This window comes from Mauremys reevesii, linkage group 5, assembly GCF_016161935.1.
Source record: "Mauremys reevesii isolate NIE-2019 linkage group 5, ASM1616193v1, whole genome shotgun sequence".
In the NCBI taxonomy this organism is placed as follows: Eukaryota; Metazoa; Chordata; order Testudines; family Geoemydidae; genus Mauremys; species Mauremys reevesii.
Window position 1 is genome coordinate 88,811,535 of NC_052627.1, and position 23,124 is coordinate 88,834,658.

General features: G+C 41.4%; 1 protein-coding gene across 1 annotated transcript; it reads right to left on the minus strand.

Moving 5' to 3' along the window:
* Positions 1 to 263: 263 nt before the first annotated feature.
* GSX2 (GS homeobox 2) lies at positions 264 to 3,036 on the minus strand. The gene is made up of 2 exons (XM_039542602.1): positions 1,707 to 3,036; positions 264 to 1,207 (listed from the first exon to the last, which is right to left on the minus strand). Exons 1-2 carry the CDS (start codon positions 2,143 to 2,145, stop codon positions 867 to 869), a joined length of 780 nt encoding a protein of 259 aa, XP_039398536.1. The 5' UTR covers positions 2,146 to 3,036; the 3' UTR covers positions 264 to 866.
* Positions 3,037 to 23,124: the final 20,088 nt, after the last annotated feature.

The window sequence follows — 23,124 nt, forward strand, 5'->3', positions numbered from 1 at the left end:
TAAAGTAACCAGAAGCTATTTATAGCGCCATGCTTGGAAACTTCGCTTCCTTGGCCCTCTCTCCTGCTGAAATTGGGTTATTTGTTTAAAACCAAGAACACGGTGTAGCAGGAAACATAGTTATTCAGGTTAGTAGCGGATGGCATTTATTTGTATTAGTTTATATATTTCTGAACCATACTAATTCAATTAGTATACAAAGGATTACAAAAAACATTTTTGCCCCATTAATCACACCATCATTGTTTGAACTAAGCTGGCACTTAAAAAAAATAAAATTCTTATCTGACCTCATTTAAATAAATATAAATATAAATCTTATATAAAACTATTCACATACAAACGAACCTCCGAACGATTGTAATTTTTTAAATTCTGTACAGAAGATTCTCATGCAGTTAGACCTATTTTTCCTTTTAATTCTCTAAATTCTTCTCGACGTCAGAACTTTCAGTAAAGTCATGAAATGGGATTTTCTTAAACTGTATTGAGGGGAGGGAAGGGAGGAAAACTGCCATGCCCATAGGAAATCCAGGATCACGTTAACTTTTTCAAAAAAGAACAGCATTGCTCCTTGTGTTATATAAATAGTGTTTTAGTTGAACGCTCACCACTAAAGCCTGTACATTCAAAATATCTAACCTGTGAATCGATTAAAATAAACCTTATTGGCGGACAGAGCCATCAAGAACTATTTCCTTTGTCTGTGTGTTCCTTAGCATGGTCCCAGCTCGGTCAGGTGTATGCAGTTGCAGTCACACATGCTTCCCCGTTTCGCTCAGGCTTGCAACCCTAGGGTGGAAGCAGCTAGTTCCGGAGAATCGAAGGCGCCCCAGCTTGGGACCGAAGTCGGACTTGCTAGCGCTTTATAAAGGGGAGATCTCTTTGTCCTCGTTCGCAGATGATGGGGATAAAGACTCTTCGTCTTCTGACCTGGGGTAATGCCCCGGGTTGCCCGTGCACTTGCAGCCCCCGTGAGTGTTTCTCTGGGTGCCCTTGCCTTCTTTCTTGTGTTTCACCCTCCGATTCTGGAACCAGATTTTCACTTGCTTCTCGGACAGGTTCAGGTAGGTAGCGATCTCGATTCTCCTCAGGCGGGACAGGTACATGTTGGAAGAAAATTCCCTCTCTAGCTCCAAAAGCTGCGTGCTGGTGAAAGCGGTCCGCATCCTCTTGCCGTTTGGAATGTGGCTAGTATCGGATCCTCCTGGACAGGAGAGACACAAGGGCTAAGTGGAGTGAAAAGAATTCAGACTAATCTGTCCCTATCGCCCCTTTCCGAACACGTATCCCCCCCCCCCCCGTTCATTTCATGTGTTACAGGAGCACCAAGACGCAACCCCTCGGTGAGCGTCTCTCTAGGTGTGTGTGGACAGAGAGCCTCACACTACCTGCTCGCTAACGCCAGCCCTGGAAACCCGCCTCCTCCTTGCCTGCCACATCAGAACCGCTCCACAAACACTAGTGGAAGCAAACACACCTGTGCTCTCCCGCCCAGGAGTTCATCCCGATCCCCCCCCCTCCCGCGGGGAATGAACGATCCCTCCCCACTCTAGCCCCACCTGTAGGGCAGTGCAGTTCCGCGCTCGGGCTTGGGCATCCGCCCTCCCTCCCTCCAAAATCCCCGCTCACGCCCTTGCCCGCCCGCTGCGGGGCGAAGCGCACGCCAACGAGGTGGAATGGCAGCCCGGGCCAGTGACTCCTACCCATGCCGAGGCAATGGAATCTCCTGGGGTCGCTAACGCTGTAGGTGGTGGCGGTGCAGACAGGTGCGTGATGCGCCGGGTGGCCCAGGGCGGCTGCGGCGGCTGGTACCGAGCTCTGCTGCTGGTGGTGCTGGGCATGGCTCATCCTGGGGCAGTACTGGGCATCTCCGCCGGGAGGGAACTGGCTCTTGAGCAGGGGGATGGCCCCGCTGCCGCCCCCCCGGGACGAGTGCAAGTGCGAAGTGACACAGAGCGGGCACACGCAGAAGGTGCCGCTCTTGCGGGACGGGCAGCCGGGGCCCGACACCGACATGACCAGGGGGGAAGGCATGCTGAGGGGGATGAGGAAATCCTGTCCGTGGGGGTGCTCAGGCAGGGAAGGAGCTGGCCTCGAGGAATCTTTGATGATTAAAGAGTCGACATAGAAGGATCGGGACATTTCGAAGGGCTGCTGCAGGTCAGGGCTGGCTCTCCCGGGTCTTCCTCCTTTGCCAAGGCGGGGAAATCGCCACTGAAGCACTTGGCTGGCGAGAAGGTGCTTATGTCTGAGAGCTGAACAAAAGGGTCCCTGGAGAGGGCTGGTCTTCAAGTCCCCCGCCTGGATCCCCTGCTCCGGGGTTTTATATCAACTATTTAACACGTGATTCCTGAAAGAGATGCAGATCTAAACCCCCTTGGCTTCTCCTCCAAATCCTCGGGATAGGCTGCCCGAGCTAGAACAAAACAAGGGAGGGGGAGACTTTCCAAAGTGTGTGTGTTTTGTTAATTTCACCATGACTTCAGTTCTCCTCCTCTCCAGATAAATTATAGGAACGGGGGAGCAACGGAGGGGGCAGCTGCCCTGTTTGTGATTCAGGCACATCCCACGTTGTACTTTCTAACACATTACCCGGTAAACAAATGCACGTCTTTGACTAGGTTTAAAAATAAACCTTAAGGGATTCTCCCGTCACATCGTTTATACTAATAATACACCATTTCCTGAGTAGGGGGAAACCAGTGGCACGTGATGAAATAGGCAGGATGGGGTTCATTTTCTTTTAATATACTATGTAGCATCTAAGTACAATAGTTATAACTTCTGGGTGATCGTCTCTCTCACTAAGTCGAGTTACACCTAGAAACAATCCCATTTGCTTTTCCAAGAATGTAGTCGCCCTTATATTTTCCGTGAAGTACGTGACAGAGCTACTCTAGGGATAAGGGGCTGTTTTTTATGAGTGAATCTTGTCAAACTGGCAATTAGTTCAAGAGATAAAGCCTTAAAATATCTGGACACTTCTCAGCCAAGACGTTGTCAAAACGGAAGACTTTCAAGTTAACTTCCATGATCATTTCAAAGCTTCAGTTCAAAATCCTAATGAAAAGAGAAAATGTCCGAGAGGGATTCTTTGATCTCCACCAAGTTTGCCGAAGCAATCAGTCAAAGTAAAATTGGATCAACAGCGAAATATGGTCGGTGACTCCTGAGCATTTCAGATTTCATTAAAGAGCCAAGGTATTTGCAGCACACTACACGATTCTCCACTTACCTGTTCTATGGGAGTTTAAAAGGGGATTTATAGTTAATAGAACTAATATTGCATTCTTGGTTAATGCAATATTAACCAAGCATCACTTAAAGATGACTATCAAATTCTACTTGACGTTGGACTCAGCAGTGACAATTGCGTTTTACAGCAGAAAACTCTGGCCCCAATAAGCCAGGCTAGCACAGAAATTTGTATCCTAATTGTGTTGAAAGGATATCATGATGGGGCGGGGGGGAATACAATGATCCTACAAGTTCCTTGGCAATGGACATGGTCAAACAGCAATCACTGTTTAAATGTATCTTAAAGTCAAAAAGCCTAAGTCGTTTTCAAAGCTTGCTCATCTGTTTGCATTTCTATCAAAGGGGTATTCCTCGCCGCTGAGTTTAGAAATGTAACGTACCAGCGTATCTCAGCCTCAGTTAAAAGGCCCTTTCCCCTATTACCAAACAAACAGAGAGAAGCTCAGGCTTTACTTTTCATTGCAGTCGTGCAGAGGGTGCTGCCACTAACACACGACGAGAAGTAGAAATAGATCTCAGTTCACAATCAATATCTCTCTAAGGCGTGTGAAAGGAGTGATTGTCAGTTAGTCTCCTTGAAGGCATCCAGTGAAATTCTGGCAAGCAAGGCATAATTGAGTTGTAGGGACACTCCACACTCGGGGAGCTCAGGATTTATGGGTGGCAATTAAAGTTTTATGAATTGCAGCTGAGACTGGTTATTGAGCTATTTGAATGTGATTAGAATTCAATTAGAAAGTGTTTACTGGACTGTGGGTCTCTGGAGTGTAAACAGACAGCTATTCCAGAAATGTGCTAATCCAACATCTTGTGACAACAATTAGGGAGTTGCAGAGTTTAAGGCAGGTCAGCTTCAACTTTAACTATTGCTAGCAAAGCACCTTTACAAACTAATCATTTACTACTTCAGAGCAACAGACAGGATCAAAGAATTAAAAAACCCGGAAGGCAAGAGATAGCAATCGAGAGTGAACAATTATTAAAGAGCGATTAACTTTAAGGAAAGTGCTCTGACGCAAAGCGCCATGTTAGTATGGTTAAAAACTATTGTGCCAAGGTTTTGATACTGATTAAAGACAAGCTAACAGATGCGATTCACAGGCTACGGAGGCCTAATAATGTCTTTGGTGGCTAAAAAGTAGTAAACCAGTTATACATTATCTGAGATAAACAGAGAGCACGGATGCTTCGCAAGTTCTTTGGCATTTGGACTTTACAGCATATGAATGTAGAACACACATATGATTATTATAAGAATGACCAATTAGGTGATTCTTTCCAGATCTCCCTGTGTGATATGGCTTTTACTGCAATGGACAGAGAGGTTTAGAGCCATCGGCGTTTACAAGAAGCTGCTCTGAAGGAAATAACCCGCTCTCGGAAGTGGGACAAGCTGTATCTGCTGAGATAGAGCGGATCCGGGGGGAAATGGCCTTATTTAAGGAAAGTCAGACAGAGTAAGATTCAGATCACGGTTTTAATCTGTAATTGTTATAATAAACCCAGAGCAGTGATAAGAAGAGGAAGAAAAGCGCGATGCGAAGGCGAAGATATTCCAATCCAGGCGGAATGATGGAAGGCGTGCGCCCACATCACAGCGACCTCGTTACAATTTTATTTTTCAATAATTCTGTCCGATAAAATTTCATTGTCCATTAAGTAATCCCCAAAATGAGAGCTCTTATGAGCCTATAATGAGCTCTAATTGCCACGACTAGTCGAGCCACGTGGAAGGATTTAGAAGGTATTAAGCAGTTGGGTACAGAGCACAGGCTGTTACCTAGCCATTACTTTCATAATTCAAGGAGAAAATTAGTCCTTTTAAGGGAAAATCCTTTGATTCCCTTCATTCTGCTCGGGGTGACAGAGTATAGCTTTGTCTGCCTTTAGTTCAAGACAGTGTAACAAATGAGAATGTAACGAAATTGCCCCCTTTTAAATTAGCGCAGTTCAAAAAGAACAGCAGCTCCGCTCCCCCCAGACTGAACGTGTAGGACTAGCTGCCCTCGTTTTCCCTTTCCTCCAGATGCCTCTGACACCTTTATTTACAAGAGATTCGCGGCTTAAATGACAAAAGTGAAGCCTCCCCCACCCCAAAAATTCATGCTAGGGAAATAGTCTGCTTTCCTTCCCCCGGCACACTTCCCCACTCATTTCACTGGCGGATCTGGCTGTGCAAGGAAGGCGGCATCCAGACATAACTATAACTGCAGAATAGCCAGTTTACAAACAGCCAGTGACCAAATTGCTCTCCAGTGAATGGGGTGTTGTGGGAAGAACAAAACACTAGTTTTGATCATTTTAATGGCAAAAGAAGCCCTTGCAAACCAAATGGAACATAATGACTCGTGCGTTATAATCACATTTATCTGCTAATCCAACGTTGGTTTCATATTAGTTTGCAAATGATCTCAAAGCAGGGTTTTGTTACGTGAACATAAGCAGAAGACAGGACTTGCCCCCAGCTCCCATTAATGAGGTCATTATAAAAGCGTGAACAAGTCTATTAATGTTTTATTGAAAGCGCATCGTTAACTTGTATCCATCCTTTTCTGAAAGTGGCATTGTGATATTGCTGTCTGTGGCACATCTTACCCAATATAGCGCGAGATTTCTCCATTATCTGTAACCAAGCAACACTTTCTGAATACCAAAAATTGAAAAGAACCGCTTAGTCTTCAAGAAAGTCCTCAATAATAGTGGAAAAGAACAAAGATCCAGGAGACAACAAAATGCCACAGGGGTGACTTTTCATGAGCAATTATCTCTCATTAATCAGAAGAACAGCTGCAATATTAATTTTCTCTCTTTCTTCCTCTCTTTTCACAGTCCTCAACATTTGAATAATCATAAATTTTGATTTCATGGAGTAGCAACATAGCCAGGGACTTGAAGATACAAGCTACCTATACTCTTCCCAAACAGCTCTTATTTTAAGGCTGACAAAAAGTAAAAGGGGAAATAAAAGAGAAAAATGTTCCTTCCCCACCCCCCAGCCTCCTTCACTCCACCATGTCTGTTTCACTTATGGAAACTAACAGGAAAATGTAGCAAGTGTCTGTAGTGGCTGAAGCGTGGGAGTTTCAACATCCTTGTTGTCCATTTAACTTCCAAACATTAAGCCAAGCGTTGTAGATCTGTCCAAAGAGACAATCTTTGGGCGTAACGCTCATTGTAGCACATCAAAAGGCCCTAGCATTATATGAACTAAGAAGTGCATTCAGCAGAAATTGTGCAGTAGGTCTCTTTTCAGGGTCTTGGGCTCTGATTGTTAACAGGATATGTAGCAGCGGTGGAAAACTAGGTTTTCCCCCCAAAGATAAAGATGTAACATTAAAACGTGTCTTTTGAATTTCAAAGGATCTCATTATGGCAGAGGCTGGCAATTACAAAAATTGAAAAGATGTGTATTAGGATGAAAGGGGGAATTTCATTTCTGATTCCTCATCCTTCCACTGCCCACGGAGAACTTAGACGCTGCTTCTAGACTCTAGGAGCCTTTGGCTGCTAGAATAAAACTTGTAGCGGGGGAAACCAAACTATTTAGTTTAGTGAAACCGTGATTGTGCGGGATCAAGTTTGTCACATGATTTTCCACGTCGTTTGTTTGCTCAATACCTACCAAACCCGTTTTTCCCCCCAAAAGGCAACCAAACTTCTATTGCGTTTCCAAAAGAGAGCGCCCAGAGAATCAAGAGCAGAGTAGACTGACAAGGTGACTTTTACTTTTAAATCCAATTTTATCCGCACTTTTGCCTTCAAGAAAAAGCGAAATACAAAACGATCCACCAGTGAGTACTTTGGAGGAATTCAGACTCTTGCTTTAAGCATTCATTATTATTCAGGTTCTATAATATTCCATTATTCAGGCACCTATAATATTCCAGGCGTTTTCCAAACACAGGGAGAGACAGTCCCTGCCCCGAAGATAATGCTTAGCTAAAGAATGCGAGAGTTAGGCTGTCTGCTTGACGAAACCATTACTGGTAAGGACTTGTCTAAAAAGAATCACGTTTTGGCTAAAGTATCTTTTCTCTATGAGTAATACACAGCACAATGACAAGTACCACGACGACTATGGATATAGCTTATGCTTCGACTTAACACCTAAGAAGCGAGAGATCTCAAAGCCTACGTAGGTGTCCCTCCTGCCTGTGTTTTCACTATACTGCGTTTATTTGTGCCCTCGTTACTGTTCTGACTGAAACCTATTTGTAAGTGGTGAATGCTGAGCTGTCCTCCCCAGTATTTCTCGACGTGAGCTCCCTTTAGAAAGTCGCACCAGTTAAAACAGGTTTTTTAAATGGTAGTGTCCTCCTCTGCAGCAAACTTCTTCTGCAGAGCCTGCTCTAACCTGTTTAGCTTTCGGAATCACAGGACAGGTTCCCTTCCCCTCTCCTAGCAAAATATAGTTGGATCTGAATGGCAAAGTGTAATCCTTATTTGCAACGTAGCACTGAGAGTCCGATTTGCAAACCCTTAAGAGTTTTTTTTTGGGGGGGGGGGTGGCCACGCCAACTCCACTAAACTACAGACCACACAATCTCCCCACCCGGGAAACAAAACTTAGCAGCAATGTGAGTTGGCTCAGAGTAGGACAGTAGGTGTTAAAAGAGTGCCTCTGGGAGTTTAATAATACAGCACGAAGACTTAGAACACCTCTCCCTGGGGAGGTTAGATTCGACCAGTGAGATCTGAGGCTATTGGTGAAGTTTGCAATATCTTTGGCCCCATCTGACTTTCGCTAACAGCACCCACAAAATGTAGCCAATTTGTTTTAACACTTAGTAATCTTTTAAAAACACAGAGAGATGGGATACATATGGTTTGAGAAAGCTGGCTGCTAATTAATTAGCACTGAAGAGAACTAAATATATAAATATTTTGTATTCAGAAAAAATGTATTGTTTGAAGGGTAACTTTGTTTTACATGGGAAAAATTATAGCCTCCTCAATGAGGAAGATCATTTTTCACTAAATGGATTTATTCTTTTATGCAAGTCTTTGCATCTGGGTGGAATAAACATAAGCAAGTGTTTTAGGCTAATTAAATCATATATGGGTGAAAAGTTGAAAACAACCTCAATACAAGCCATTCACAATATTAATTTCCAAAGGGCCACATCCTGTGTTCTCTGTACACCATAAATTTCCACTGAAGCTGATGTAAGTGTTAGGTGCAGGTGGATTAGATGATGAGGCTCTTATGACAGCAATTTAGATTAATTTTGCTTTAATACTATCACAAAGAAACAGGTCAATACCCATCCATCACTTTTTAAACAAAAATCCCCATTTTACTATTTGGTGTGCAGTTTCTCATGATTAATTTTACAAGTTTCTTACTTAATTTAGTTAAATTTTCATTTAAATTCATGGGGTCATAAGCCCCCATGGCCTGTGGACTAAAACGAGTGAGAACTGAGGCCCAGATCTATGAAAGTATTTAGGCTTCTAACTTTCACTGAAATCCATGGAAGTTAGGAGACTAAATACTTTTGTGGATCTGGCCCTTATTCTAAAAATTGCTTCTAAATTCTACATGCAAGGACAAACCTCCTTATTCAGTTCACACTCATACCAGTGTACAAATCTAAAACAGTTCCACAGGAAGGTCTATAAACTCCACCCAAAAAAGAAATGTGGGAGGAGTCAGGGCAAAGCCAATGTACAGTGAAGGAAAATTGAGTAGGTCACCTCAAATGCTTCCATATGAGGCAACATCATGCCATTCACTGCAGCTATGCTGCTGTAGCACTTGAAGAGGAGATATACCCTATCATTGCGATCAGCCTTGAAACTAATACAGTTAAACCACTGCAAAGGGCGGTGTGGACATTTATTTCTGTATAATTACCTGTTTTGTTTTGTTTTTTGTTTTGAGTACCACCATCTCTGGGCCTGATCCAAAGCTCATTGAAATCAATGGCAAAACTACAATTGACTTCAGGAGGCTTTCACACATGCCCATTGCTAATAATGAAATGCTTTGCACTTTTCACATATACACAGAAAGTAATACACTTTGAAATACATTTTAGTAATATAGGCTCTGATCCACCAAAATTTTTAAGCACATGCAGAACTTAAAGCATAGGAATAGTCTCATTAAAGTTAATGAAACTACTTATCCATTTAAAGTTATGCAGGTACTTAAGAGCTTTGCTGGATTGGGGCCATAACCCAGCCTTTTGAATCTGATACCAGCAGAAGTGTTGCTTTTCTAGCCAGTTGAGTATGCATGGTATTAGCAAGGAGAGCCATCTCTGTCATTTAAAGTATATGAACCAGATTATTGTAGGAATTTTGCATGATGCTACATTTAACCTACTTTAATTAGCATAGTTAGTTTACTTAAATAAACCACCTATACTAATTTTTTTCTTTCATAAAGTGAGTGGCTGGATTTTTCCCTGCATATTGTGGCTCACTTATTAGCTACTGTATTTCTAGGTAATTGAATAAGAGTTGATAGTGCCTCCTTGTAAGTAAAAAGTAATCAATATTAATATACAGTGATATCTTCAGACTGCTTTGAAATATCAACTGACTTAGATGTAAAATATATTACTTCAGGACATGAGTTGGTCTAATATTCTTGGAGCTAAAGTCCACTACCATATTTATCCATAGAACATGTAAAGTATGGGCAGAAAGAGGGCCCTAGCACTGTGCATCTTCTCTGTAAAGGAAGAAAATCATCTGAGACTGAGGAGGCTGTTCATTTTCCTTATCTATTTAACCCTTAGCCTCTGCAGAGACTACCAACAAGGAGGCAAATCTGGTGATGTTCTGCGATAGTGACACTTATCTGCTAAGGACTGGACTGAGACTATTAACTTATTTCACATTGGCCATTAGGATACTGAAAGAAAGAGGTTAAATGACTTGCCCAAGGCTCCCCGGTCATTGGAGTTTCAGATCACACATTGAATTTCCTAGACTGAGTTTAAAAACAAAACACCATCTCATTTTGAGTTAGTCTGGATGTCTCAGGGAAATATGGAAACACACCAGGTCCTTTCTATAGGCACCATTTTCATAGGACAGTCACATTTAAAGCAGCTGTCTCCAAACCTGGAGGATCCTGAACAGGATCCCTTAATACATATCAGTGAAAACCCTTCTACAGTGTACATCCTTAAATAGATATGTTTGTACCCTTGGTTCAAACCATGGGGGCACAGATACCAGTGATGAGGCACAGATTATATTATTATTTAAAAATAAAACATTTAAAGATATTAAAATGATGCAAAAGTTGAGGGTTTTTTTTATGTTCTATCACTCATTTATACATTTGCCAAACTCCCACAAAAACTCCTATCCCAAGTGCTTTGAAGAAACACAGAAGCTAAGAAGTTTTAAGTTGAATATGTTCAAGTATTTTGAGGTTCTGGATATAAGCATATTGATTCAAAGTTTATTTAACCTGTTAATTTTGAACCCTACACTAAACTCTAATGGGAACAGAATGAAAGAAGGCCAGTCACACTGTGTATAGTGTTCAGAATGCTATTTTTATTGGTTAGAAAATAGCTTCAAATGGAAAAAATAAAATAGGCAGTAATCCAGAGATCAGAATCTGAACTACTAGAAGTCATAACAGAGTATTTCAATCATAAATTGTATAAAAACCAAAATACTGGTGTCATTATAGATCGATCAGACTAAAACCAGAGAGCTTAACACACAAGAGCATTGAAGAAGTTCCCGAAACTTTAGGAAATTTCAGAATCAAATAACCCCAGCCTTGCAGCTCAGGCCCATCTCTGACATACTATAGCTTAGAAAAAGGACTAAATATTCAGGCACAGATATATAGTGTATAATTAAATTAATACTGCAATGTGTAAGTCATAATCCTATCAGGATTTATCTGGTCCTGAATGGGTCACAAGTTAGGTGATACTCTCAGATACATGAAGGTAAATCATAGTCTGGAGTTATTCAGACTGATGCAAATGAGAGCAGAATCTGGAGTCTCTAAAGTTTAGTTTTAAAAAAAATGGCCTGTTTCAGGGTAAGGAAACAAAACAATTCAGTTCATTCTATAGAATTATATACTTTCAGGGTGTAACAGGGAGCTTTGTGGTCCAGGCAGCCTAGTGATTGGAACTCTTAACTTTCAGCTCCTGGCTTCCCTGCTTAAGATGCCCCAGTCTTTAAGACAGTAGGGTAGGCGGACCTGGGCCCTCCCACTCCACCAGGTTCCAGCCCAGAACTCTGTGCAAGTAGACCCTTGAATAGGGTACCTCTCAGCAGGGAGTCTACATCCACTGCCCCAGGCTACTTCCTACCTGTGATAAATGAAGTGGGGGGTAGCTCCCTTTGATGGGCACCCAGCCAGCCAGCTGTAAAATCCCTCTTGGGGCTGTTCTCTACTTGCTTTACCTGTAAAGGGTTAAAAAGTCCCCCAGGTAAAGAAAAAATAGTGGGCACCTGACCAAAACAGCCAATGGGAAGACTAGACCTTTTTAAAATGGGGAAAAGAAACTTTCCCTTCTCTGAGCAACAGGGACATAGAGCAACAATGCTGTAAGCAGAAATGCTGTGTAAGGTTTGAACTAGGTATGAAAAAGTATCTTCCATACCTAGAAGAAATAATTTGGATAGGGAATGTTTAGTTAGACACAATCAGGTTTATTTCTTATTTTTGCTTGTGGATCTCCTCTGTGCTAACCCCTGATGCTTTTGTTGGCTTGTCACCTTTAAGCTGAAACCCCAAGTAAGCTATTTTGTGTGCTTAATTTTTATAATTATTTCTTTTAAGATCTAGCAAAAAGCCTAGGTTTCAGTTGTAGTTTCCTTTTTGTTTGTAATAAAATTTACCTTTTTTAAAGAACAGGATTGGATTGTTGGTGTCCTAAGAGGTTTGTGCATGTTGTTTGATTAGCTGGTAGCCACAGCTAATTTCCTTTGTTCTTTCTTTCTCTGCTCTTCCCTGGAGTGGGGGAGGGGGTGGTGAAAGGGCCTGAGGGTATCCCACAGGGAGGAATTCCCAAGTGTTCTTTCCTGGGTTCAAAGGGGTATTTCTGCATTTGTGTGGTGGCAGCATTTATTAAGTCAAGGTCAGAGAAAAGCTTTAACCTTGGGAGTATAATACAAGCCTGGAGTGGCAAGTATTAATTTTTAAAATCCTTGCAGGCCCCCACTTCCTGCACTCAAAGTGACAGAGTGAGGATTCAGCCCTGATACTACCACTGTCCCTTCAGTTTGGGGTGGGGTCCCTGTAATCTAAGTCACTGTGCTGGTTTGTCTTTGGTAGCACTCCCTCATGGACCTTAGACAGCATCCTGCTGTGGTTCTAGATTCCTCCAGGTGGGGCAGCCATAAGTTTGGTAGGGCCAGACTCCAAGAGGTCTCTGTGCTTCAGTCATCCAGTTATCTCTTAGGCTAGGTGATCCCAAGTCTCCTTTAGCCAGTGAGATGATACTTATTTCCTGGTGGCTGCTTTGGTTGGCAGAGTCATAATCCTTCCCCTCAGATGGAGAAGTAACTAGCTCCTGGGTCTTCACCGATCAACCCCAAATGACCCAGGTTCTCTCCTTTTCTTCCCCTTCCAGGCCTGGTATTGGCTGCAGGAAAATGGGCAGGGCTAACTGGGCCCAAAGGCTCTCTTTAACTACTTCTGTGCCAGCGGTTGGTTTCTTTGCTTCATCACACAGGGCTACAAAATACACAGTAGCCCAAATCATCCTTCCTAGATTCATGCATGGAAAAGATATTTGCATATTAAGATTCTACTGAGTGAAATTCTGGCTCCATTCAAGTCAATTAGAGTTTTATCACTGACTTAAAGGAGGCTGTGGTTTCACTCATTGTAAAGACAGCAGAAACAGGCTGTACGTAATTTTTTCAAGATCATACAGCAAAGTCAGTGACAGGCTCAGGATTAGAACCAGACTCCCAGTACCCTACACTAACCTCTAGACAAGGCTGCTTTCTGAAAGGCCTCTCAGGGTTACAAACAAGTCTTTTGAGTCAGGGGAAACAAACATACTTTAATAATTCTTAAGGCAAGGAAACATTTGCAGCTTGGTCACCTTTTACCAGGAGCCAGAGTTCCTCTGGTGGATAAGGACTTCTACAGTCCAGGTTTTTCTCCTGCTCCCAGGGTGATTCTAGTACATTTCCTGATGTGTTCCCACAAACAGTGGTTAGCTTCCTGAACCTTGTTTTTATCGTCTTAATGAGAAAATTAACCCAAGTTGGAATGTGCCTTATTGTCTCACTTCATCTCTGCAGTTAGAGAAAACAATTTGGGTAGAAAGATCTACTCCTATGTCGTCCCAAGGTGTGGTGAGATACAAAACCCATGAATTATATGTGTGGCCTCTTCCTCCTTCAGCAGGTGTGAGGAGTTCCAATTATACACTGATGGAAGAATATTATAGCTACGTGCAGAGATGGAATAAAGAATAGCCAAACAGCTCTGCCACTTCAGGCCTGATGCTTTGGACAGAACTGCCAGCATTTCAGATAGCCCCCTCCCCCATTTTTTTTCTAGCTGCACCTCTTCTCCTTGCTACCACATCCACTTATGGAATTTTCTCCAGAAGTCCTCTCTCTCCCTTCCAAGATTTCACCTAGAACAACTGATTCCATCCGTACTCTCACCTTCTGAAGGTGGCTTTGAAGGCACATATTTTTGTTGATTTATATTTATTATCCTAAATGCATCCCTGAATATTCTTATTTTTCTGGATTCCTAAGAGAAACATTTAAAAAAAATAACACCACAAAAAACAGGGTTCAGCACCCTCAATTCTGCACAGGCCTTTTATGGGCATGTGTTAACATTGGGAGACATTACATGCAATAGATAAAGAGTTTGTTTCATCAGTATGAGGATGCATATAGGTTATGGGCTAGACTGAGCCATTACATTCAGCCCAGATTAAAGATTGGCATTCAAATGTGCCACCACAAAATAAGCCCCAGGAAGGAATTGCATCTTAGATACAATTCTTCCTTGTTTTCCCCTTGCTCTGAGGAGGGAGTAAGTTACTTCACCTCTTGTCAAAATACAGCTTACTTACCGCATTAATCCTGGTCAGGTCTCCTGGAACCCATTAACCATTCCTTAGTCCTACCTAGTCCATCATGATATTCTATGATTCTATATGTCCTGGTTCCACATTCATTACAGTATTAAAAACTATTTTAAACATCTTCCCAGGATAGGAATGCAGAATTTTTCAAACTATATCAGCCCAATGGTCTATCAAGTTTGGTATCCTGCCTCCAGTACTGGCCAACACTATATGGAGGGCTGGTGGTGGTGGAAAGGAATTCCTCCAGGTCCTTGTGAGGATCAGCTGATATCCTGAAGCATGAGACCAGCAACTCTTTTCTAAGCAGGTGTGATTACAAATAATATTGTTCAGACCCTTTAAAAATCCACATATGAAGTTTGGCCCAAATTCTGCTCTCAACTACATCAGTGTAAGTCCAGAGTAATTTTGGATTTACACTGGCATAAATGAGAGCAGAATTTGTTCCTTTGGTTCTGACCTCCAGTAGTGAGGAATTCCATAGATTTTTTTGAATGCTATCTGAAGAAGTACATACTCTCACCTACTGAGGTATTCTGGAATTTTATGTTTCCAATAACCAGTATCACAGTAAGTTCTACATTTGCATTAGTCTTCATGAAGCTTTACATTGTGAGATGCTGTCTAATAATTCATGACTAGGGTTTCTTATTAAATGTTCAAATATTCTATAAACTTGTTAATGTCTCACTGGATCAGACCCTGTCTGATCAGAAAGAATGAATTTCCTTAGAGTCATAGGGGAAAAGTTCTGAATTTAGAGATGCGCAGAAGAAAATGAACTGTCATCTCTGGCATAAACAGTCATTAGAGATTTAAGACTGCTTGCAAATAATAGGTACAAATACATTAGTATACTCAAATATTAATGAACAAAAAGGAAGTCCGGAGGAAATCTTAACTGTGCATATTTTGACAATTTTGAACAATGTCATCTTTTGCTATTCCCTCTAGATCAAAACTTGTCATAGTAATTAATAGGAAAGTAATTTATAATGTAATTTGTCATCGTAATCTGACAGGGAAATAATTATGCTCTCAATCCTGAAGGAATATGTAGTTCGTTTTTTAACAGATTGGACTGATGTGGGTGGTATAGTACAATGCATTTGTCTATAAAAAGGCTGTAAACTGTATTAAGAATTAAAACATTGACACTATATTTTCAAGGAAAGATGGATACAAGTACATAATTTTCCTGAAGTGTTTTACATTAAAGTTTCTTGCCATATAAAAGCAGACAACCCAGTTTTGTTTCCTTCTTCTTAGAAGATATTAAAAAGTTTATTTTCTTCATATAAAAAAATCTTATATTATTAATGTTAAGAATCAGCCCATTTGTAGTCCAGTGATAGGGGTTAAGTAGTTAATATTTATTCCAGTTTCTTGCTATCTATGGGAGATGGGAGTTAGCATTTAAGAGATTGTCATATTTGCTAAGACAAAAACAGTGTCTTCCAGAAAAATATGAACTATCCAGTGAGATGTCAAAGGATGTGAAAACAAGGAGGGGAAAATAAAGGATGGAGGTGAAAACTTGGCCCTATTAAGTAAAGAGAAGTTTTGCCATAGAATTCAATTGCACCAGAATTTCACCCTGGGGTTTTTGCTAATCATATTGAAGTTCCACTTAAATGTGTTTATACATTAAATTTACACTCACTTTAAGATCCCTTTACACTGCCAGAGTGATGTGAGAATCAGGCCCAAAGTGTCCATTGACAACTGTTTTCAGCAATTCCAAAATATGTTGTTCTTAAAGATGATCTTCAGGAGGCTTCATGAGGTAATGATTTGGCATTGTACATTTGTCATTTTTAAAGGACTTCTTAAAATCTTGAACTTGCATTAGGACTGTCGCATGTTTGCCTTTAAAAATATATTTTATACTTTGCAGACCTAACATGAACAAAAATATACGAAAACATGTCAAGGTGATGAACATTTTTGCAAGAACACCTAACATTTCATAGGTGTTTTTTTGTGTGCGCGCATAATATGGTGTGATCACAAACAAAGTAAGCAAGGACTCTGTCATATTATAGCTCTCTCTCATGAAATAAGTGACCACACACATTTCCTATTTCAGTGATTCTTAGTACTAAGAACAGGAAAAAAAAAATCAGTGGAATGCTTAAAAGCATCTGAGAGTTTATCTTGGCAGCATATAACGTGGAACACAAGTAGTTCTTTAAGTCAGGCATATTACACATTCTTTCTGGATTAGGGGATTCTACCCTCAATAATGTGTTGTGTCATGTGGTCCTTAAGAGCGGCAGCATCCAACTGCACCAGTCCACAGATCTGAAGTTACAAGGGATCTATTCTTCACTATACTTTACTATATTTTAAGGCAGGGATCAGCAACCTTTCAGAAGTGGTGTGCAAAGTCTTCATTTATTCACTGTATAATTTAAGGTTTTGCATGCCAGTAATACATTTTAACATTTTTAGAAGGTCTCTTTCTATAAGTCTATAATATATAACTAAACTATTGTTGTATGTAAAGTAAATAAGGTTTTTAAAATGTTTAAGCTTCATTTAAAATTGAATTAAAATGCAGAGCCCCCCCGGACCGGTGGCCAGGACCCAGGCAGTGAGAGTGCCACTGAAAAGCGGCACGCATGCCATAGGTTGCCTACCCTTGTTTTAAGGGCATTGAAAAGGAGGATATCTGCTTTTTTTCTTTGTAAGCGATCTATTCTTTACTGTACTTTACATGGGGCTTATAAAGAGTCTCTTTCAAGAAGAGACGACACCTCTACATAAATACCTTTTGAACCCTCTCCTCATTAGTGTGACATACAAGGTCTAGCTTCTTATATTATAAAGGAAAAACAAAATAAATGACTTGACCAGAGCAAAAAGGACAGAGAAAAACATGAAGAAAATTGAATCTACTCTCATATCTTTTTGCTGTAAGGGCCCAGTTCTGCACCATTAAAGTGAGTGACAAAACACCTGTAAACTTCAATGGTTCAAAATCAAGCCTCAGTTGAGAGTATCTCTTCCCTTTTTTGTTTACAAAGAGCATTTTTATACACATAACTGTAGATTCATAAGGAGATTGCAAACTAAAGGATGCATCAACATAAACAGCTCAGCAAACCTAGACAGGGAAATTACATCAATTCTCTGATTATAATTACATGACATGGATTCTTTTTACTGGGCTAATAGTGAATTGTATCTACTTTTCCTTTCTTGACTGTGCCCCTCCATGTCTTTATTAATACCTTAAACTCAACCCTTTTTACTTTTCTGCTCATGGTTTGGATTTTTTGTTTGTTTAATGTTTTATAATTAAACTACATTGACCGTTAGCTCCTTTTCCTGTTTTCCCTATTTTGGATTGTTTTTGTTGGTACCTTGAGAAGAAAACCGTCAGACCCCTTTGATGATCAATTTCTTTCTCCATGGGACCTTACGCATTAAGTTTTCCTATTTTTCATTAGTCTGCCTTTTCAAGTCTATTCTTCTTTCCTGCTGCTTTCATCCTTCCCCACGCCTAGTGTTATCACTCTGACATTTTGTGAGCACTGATGCCCAGCTATTACCCAACCATTTAATTCATGTTCATTTGTATCTGATCTAAAGTAGTGTCTACTTTCTCCTTCTATCCTTTTAAACAAAATGATGTTGATACCATTTGAGATGTACTGCAGGCCTTGAATTTTGCTATCCTACTTTTCAATTCAGATAGCTAGATAAGTAAAGTCTCTCTTCCAACATCACTATCATTTCTTGGGGTGTGGGCACTGTTTATCTTTCTCCCTAGACATACTTTGTCCACCTCTTTTTTCTGATTTGTTGACTTTCATAGCTTATCCCCTTAATGAATTCCCTTCCATTCCTTATCTTAACTCAGATACTTGCTATATTTTGACTAGGCAACATGAGCCGTCTTTTCTTTCTCTGCCTCTGTGACACAAACTTTTCTTCTTGTAGATTTTCTAGCTCTTATCCCCCACACTTCTGTCCTCTAGTGTCCGTGCCTTGTTGTGGCGGGACAGCTTGCGTGCTCTAACAATCCCCAGAGTCTGTATCGGCGGGGACTTTTTGTTCCTGGTAGGTTTTACCATGCCGGATTGGTCTGTGGGGGAGAGGCCAGACAAAACAGACACCCTGGTCCTCTAGGTTGGGGGTTAGGCAGAGGGCTAACAACCCTGTCCTATAAAAAAACAAAATATGTTATGGAAATAGCGACGGAGCAATCGACCATTATTGTGTGTGATGGCCTTCAGGAGTCAATGACCTGTATAACTGCCAGTGGTGAAAGCCGAAAAGAAGCTACTGGCATGAAAACTGAAGTGCTCAACACCAAGACAAAAACCAAACTTGTTTTTTGGAACATATGGACAATGAATGAAGCAGGGAAGCTAGCTCAGGTCACAGCAGAGATGAGACGCTACAGCTTACACATCCTGGGTGTCGGCGAGAGCAGACGGATGGGATCAGGAAGATTAACAACAGCCTCGGGAGAAACTTTTCTGTTTTCTGGACGGGATGATGGACAACACCATGAGGGTGTTGCCATCCTTTTGAAGATGGGAGTGGAGCATTCCCTGCTTGAATGGAAATCCATCAGCAGTAGATTTATGAGAGCCAGACTGAAAGGGAAACCTGATTCAATGTTATGCGCTGACAAATGACAGTGATGAAGAAGTAAAGGACAAATTCTATCTTACATTACAGGCGGCATTAGAGAGAGTACCATGCCATGACCTAACTATCTTCATGGGAGACCTGAATGCCAAGGTTGGTAAGGACAATACAAAACAACGACAGAGCAATGGGAAGACATGGGTGTGGCACTATGAATGAAAACGGAGAAAGGCTTGTTGATTTCGGTAATATGAATGACCCAGTCATCTGCGAAAGCCTATTTGAACATCATGACATTCACAAGCTGACATGGTGTTCTCCAAACAGCGGAGATAAGAACCAGATTGACCATATCATGATCAATGGCAAATGGTGACGCTCACTGACAGATGTTAAAGTGAGAAGAGGTGCAGATGTTGGCAGCGAACTCCACCTTGTGACAGCCTCCATCAAGCTAAAACTGAGAAGTGTGGGTCCACCGAACAAGGGACATAGAGCGTTATGATATTGACAAGCTAAAGTCCCTTGAAATACAGAAAGCCTTCATTCTGCAGTTAAAAAAACAGGTTTCAAGCACTTGCAGACCTTGATGAAGAGGAGGGGAATGCAGATGAGGAGATCAACAAGAAGTGGGATAAAGTAACAGCAATTTATAAACAGAACAGTGAAGCCTGTCTAGATTACAGGCAGAAGAGACGGAAGGAGTGGATTACACCCAGCACATGGAACGTCATAGAAACCAGACGAGCCCTGAAAAAGAAAGTTTTAGACACAAAATCCCAGAAGCTAAAGGATGAATACCACAAGCAGTATAGCAAGGCACACCAGGAGGTCAAACGCCTTGTGAGAGCAGACAAACAGCATTATATTGATAATCTGGCAACACAAGCAGAGGATGCAGCTGCTTGTGGTGAATAAGGAACCATCTACAAAATGACACGGCTTATCAGTGGTAAACGGCAGACACCAACAAACACTCTCATCAGGAACAAACAAGGACACCTACTAACAACCAAAAAAGAACAAGAAATGCGCTGGACAGAGCATTTCAAAGAATTGCTGAACAGGAAGCCACCTAAGGAGGAAGCAAACAACCAGGAGGCAGAAGATGATCTTGATATCACCACAGGCACCCCAACTAAGGAAGAGATAATTCAAGCCATCAAATCCTTAAAAATAGGAAAGCTCCTGGCAAGGATAACTCGAATACAGAATTGTTCAAAGTAAATCCTAAATTAGCAGTATCTATCCTGGCTCCTCTATTTACAGCAGTCTGGTAAAGGGAAAAAGTGCCAGATGAGTGGACCAATGGGGTTATAGTGAAGATACCAAAGAAAGGCACTCTGTGACTGTAATAACTGGTATGGTATCACACTTTTATCTGTGCCAAGCTAAGTACTATATAAGATCATAGTCCAGCATATATCAGAAGCAGTTGATAGCATTCTCAGAAAAGAGCAAGCTGGTTTTCAGAAAGGGGGTGGATGCACAGACCAGATCTTTGCTCTACGAAACATAATAGAACAGTACTTAGACTGGCAACGGCAACTCTACATAAATTTCACAGACTTTGAGAAGACTTTTGATAGCATTCACAGGACCAGCCTATGGCACATTCTGCAGGCATATGGAATTCCTTTCTCTATAATCAACGTAATCAAAAGCTTCTATTTCAACTTTACATGCAGCGTTGATCACAGTGAGCTCAGTTTAGAAGTCAAAACAGGAGTATGTCGGGGTGTGTCATGTCTGCAATCCTCTTCAACATTGCCATTGATAGGGTAATGCAGTGTACAACAGACGACAAGCCAAGAGGCATTAAATGGACACTCTTCTCATCCCCTGAAGACCTGAACTTCGCAGATGATGTTGCTTTCCTATCACATACCCAATACCATATACAAGAAAAAAACAACTCAACTCAACACATTCAGCCAGTAAATTGGACAGAAAATCAACCACAATAAGACAGATATCATGACCTTTAATATTGCCTCACTATCACCAGTACGGATAGAGGATTATGTTCTCACCAATGTAGAAACATTCACATACTTGGGCAGCACCATCAGCCAGGATGGTGGAACAAGCCAAGACATCCGGAACAAAATCAGTAAAGCCAGGAACACCTTCAGGAACTTAAATACAGTCTGGAAATCATCAAAATACAACACCAAACCCAAACACAAGATGTTCAGAGCTATGTACTTTCAACACTAATTTATAGTGCAGAATGCAGGGGAATGAGAAAGTATGACATGTCCAAACTGTGTTCATTCCATACAACCTGCCTCGGAAAAACCATCCTTATCTTTTGGTCCAGAATAATCTCAAACCAAGATCTACTGACACAGTGCAGCCAAGAGGATCTGAGCACCATCAGTGCCAGGAGGGGGTGGAGATGGATCGGTCATGTGCTTCGAATGGAAACTGATTTCATCACCAGAATAGGAATAAGATGGACACCTGAAGGCAAGCGAAAATGAGGCAGCCCAAAAACAACATGGCGAAGAGCTGTGGAAGCCGAGCTGAAAAACCTGGGGAACAGCTGGGGAACCATTAAAAGACTTGCCAGAAACAGACAGGAGTGGAGGAGCTTCGTCACTGCCCTAAATGCCAGAGGCGTAATAGGAACATGATGATGATCCCCCACACTTCTCATCTCACTCCTGAATAGAAGCTATTTTAGTTTTTTGGGGGGGGTGTTATTTTTTGTTTTTACACATCTTTCATCATCTTATCCCTATCATTCCTCTTTCTCTCTTCCTTTTGATATCTCTCAGTTCCATCCTGAAAATATCTTTGAGGATCTGGGACATATATTTTATGTTGAAGGCTATCCAAAACCAATGCAAGTAATCAAGGCAAGGAAGTTTAAATAAGTATCAGTGACACTTTGAATAGGCTTGTGGGGAGCTGTGTAAGAATTAGGGAGGCCAGAGATGCCTAGGGCATAGGCCAGGGTTTCAGCAGAAGAAATGGCAGGGGAAAGGATGTACAGTGAAACCCTGCTATAACGTGATAATTGGGGGCCAAAAAATTCGATTGCAATAAATGCAAGGTTGCTTTATAGTGGGGTTACGAACATTTACCATTTCAAGCCGGTCAGTTTAAGTCTTGTAAAAAACAACAACAACAGTTATCCCAGTGTGTTTTAAATACAAAAGTAGTAATTTAGTTACATGTACATGAAAGAAACATGTGAAATCGACTATACCAATCATTGTGCAGAGTACAAAGTTAATCTGGTTGCATGACTCCATAATTTTAAATTTCATCACTTCTTAAAAAAGCTATCTAGTGTAGTCTGCTTATTTGCTGTGGACTGTTGGCTTCTAGCAAAGTCAAGAATGCTTCTGAGTTGGAGGATTTTGACACTGTCCATGTCTTGAGTTTCCAGCCACCTCAAACTGGCTTCTAGGTGCTGTACTGCCTCAGACACTTTTGATAGGAGAGTTGAGGTGCCATCATTGTAGTTGTCGTCATTAGCGCCACTGGTTTCGGGCTCTGGTGGTGCAGTTTCATTCTTCTTGCTGACATTTGCAACAATTTCGTCATCTGAGATGTGTTCATATATGAGGCAGATGTCATCTGCTGAAAACCAGTTGAGGATATCATGATGACTGTGCTCATATTCTCTGATTGCTTCTTCGGCTAAACGTACATCGTCTTCAATGAATCTTGTAAATTCAGGCTTGTCGTTGTTACCATCATCGTGTGTAGATGATGGAAAAGCTGGACCAAGCCCCTTTATGCAGCATCATTCAATGCAACATGCAGAGATAGCGTCTCAGGCTGTCCCGCCGAGGTGACAGACTTCTTTCAAGTTGAGTGATGCCAGTGATGTGTCGATGGAGGAGTTGTTATCCACTACCATCCGCTTGATCATTTCGCGACGATAGATTTGCTTAAATACTGCTGATATGATGCCTTGGTCCAGTGGCTGGATTTCTGGACGTAGTCTTCTTCAGGAGGTAAGAGACTTTAATCGTGCAGTCATGACTGACAAGATTTTCCACTGGGGGGGTGGGCAGGGCAATTATTCAGCAGGAGGAGAGCTTTTTCCTCCTGCTTGAGGTTTTGCAAATGAGCCCGAATGGCTGGCATGAAAGTTTTATGGAACCAGTCTTTAAATATGGACCTATTCATCCATGCATTCTGAAAGGCCTCTGAAAAATCACAGTTGGGATGTTCAGTAGAG

Bases quoted from the DNA above. Each gene is read 5' to 3' on its own strand.
- GSX2 (XM_039542602.1), bottom strand. From the start codon at position 2,145: ATGTCCCGATCCTTCTATGTCGACTCTTTAATCATCAAAGATTCCTCG. The intron at 1,208-1,706 runs GTAGGAGTCACT...TCTCCTGTCCAG, and splicing joins ATTCCATTGCCTCGGCATGG to GAGGATCCGATACTAGCCAC.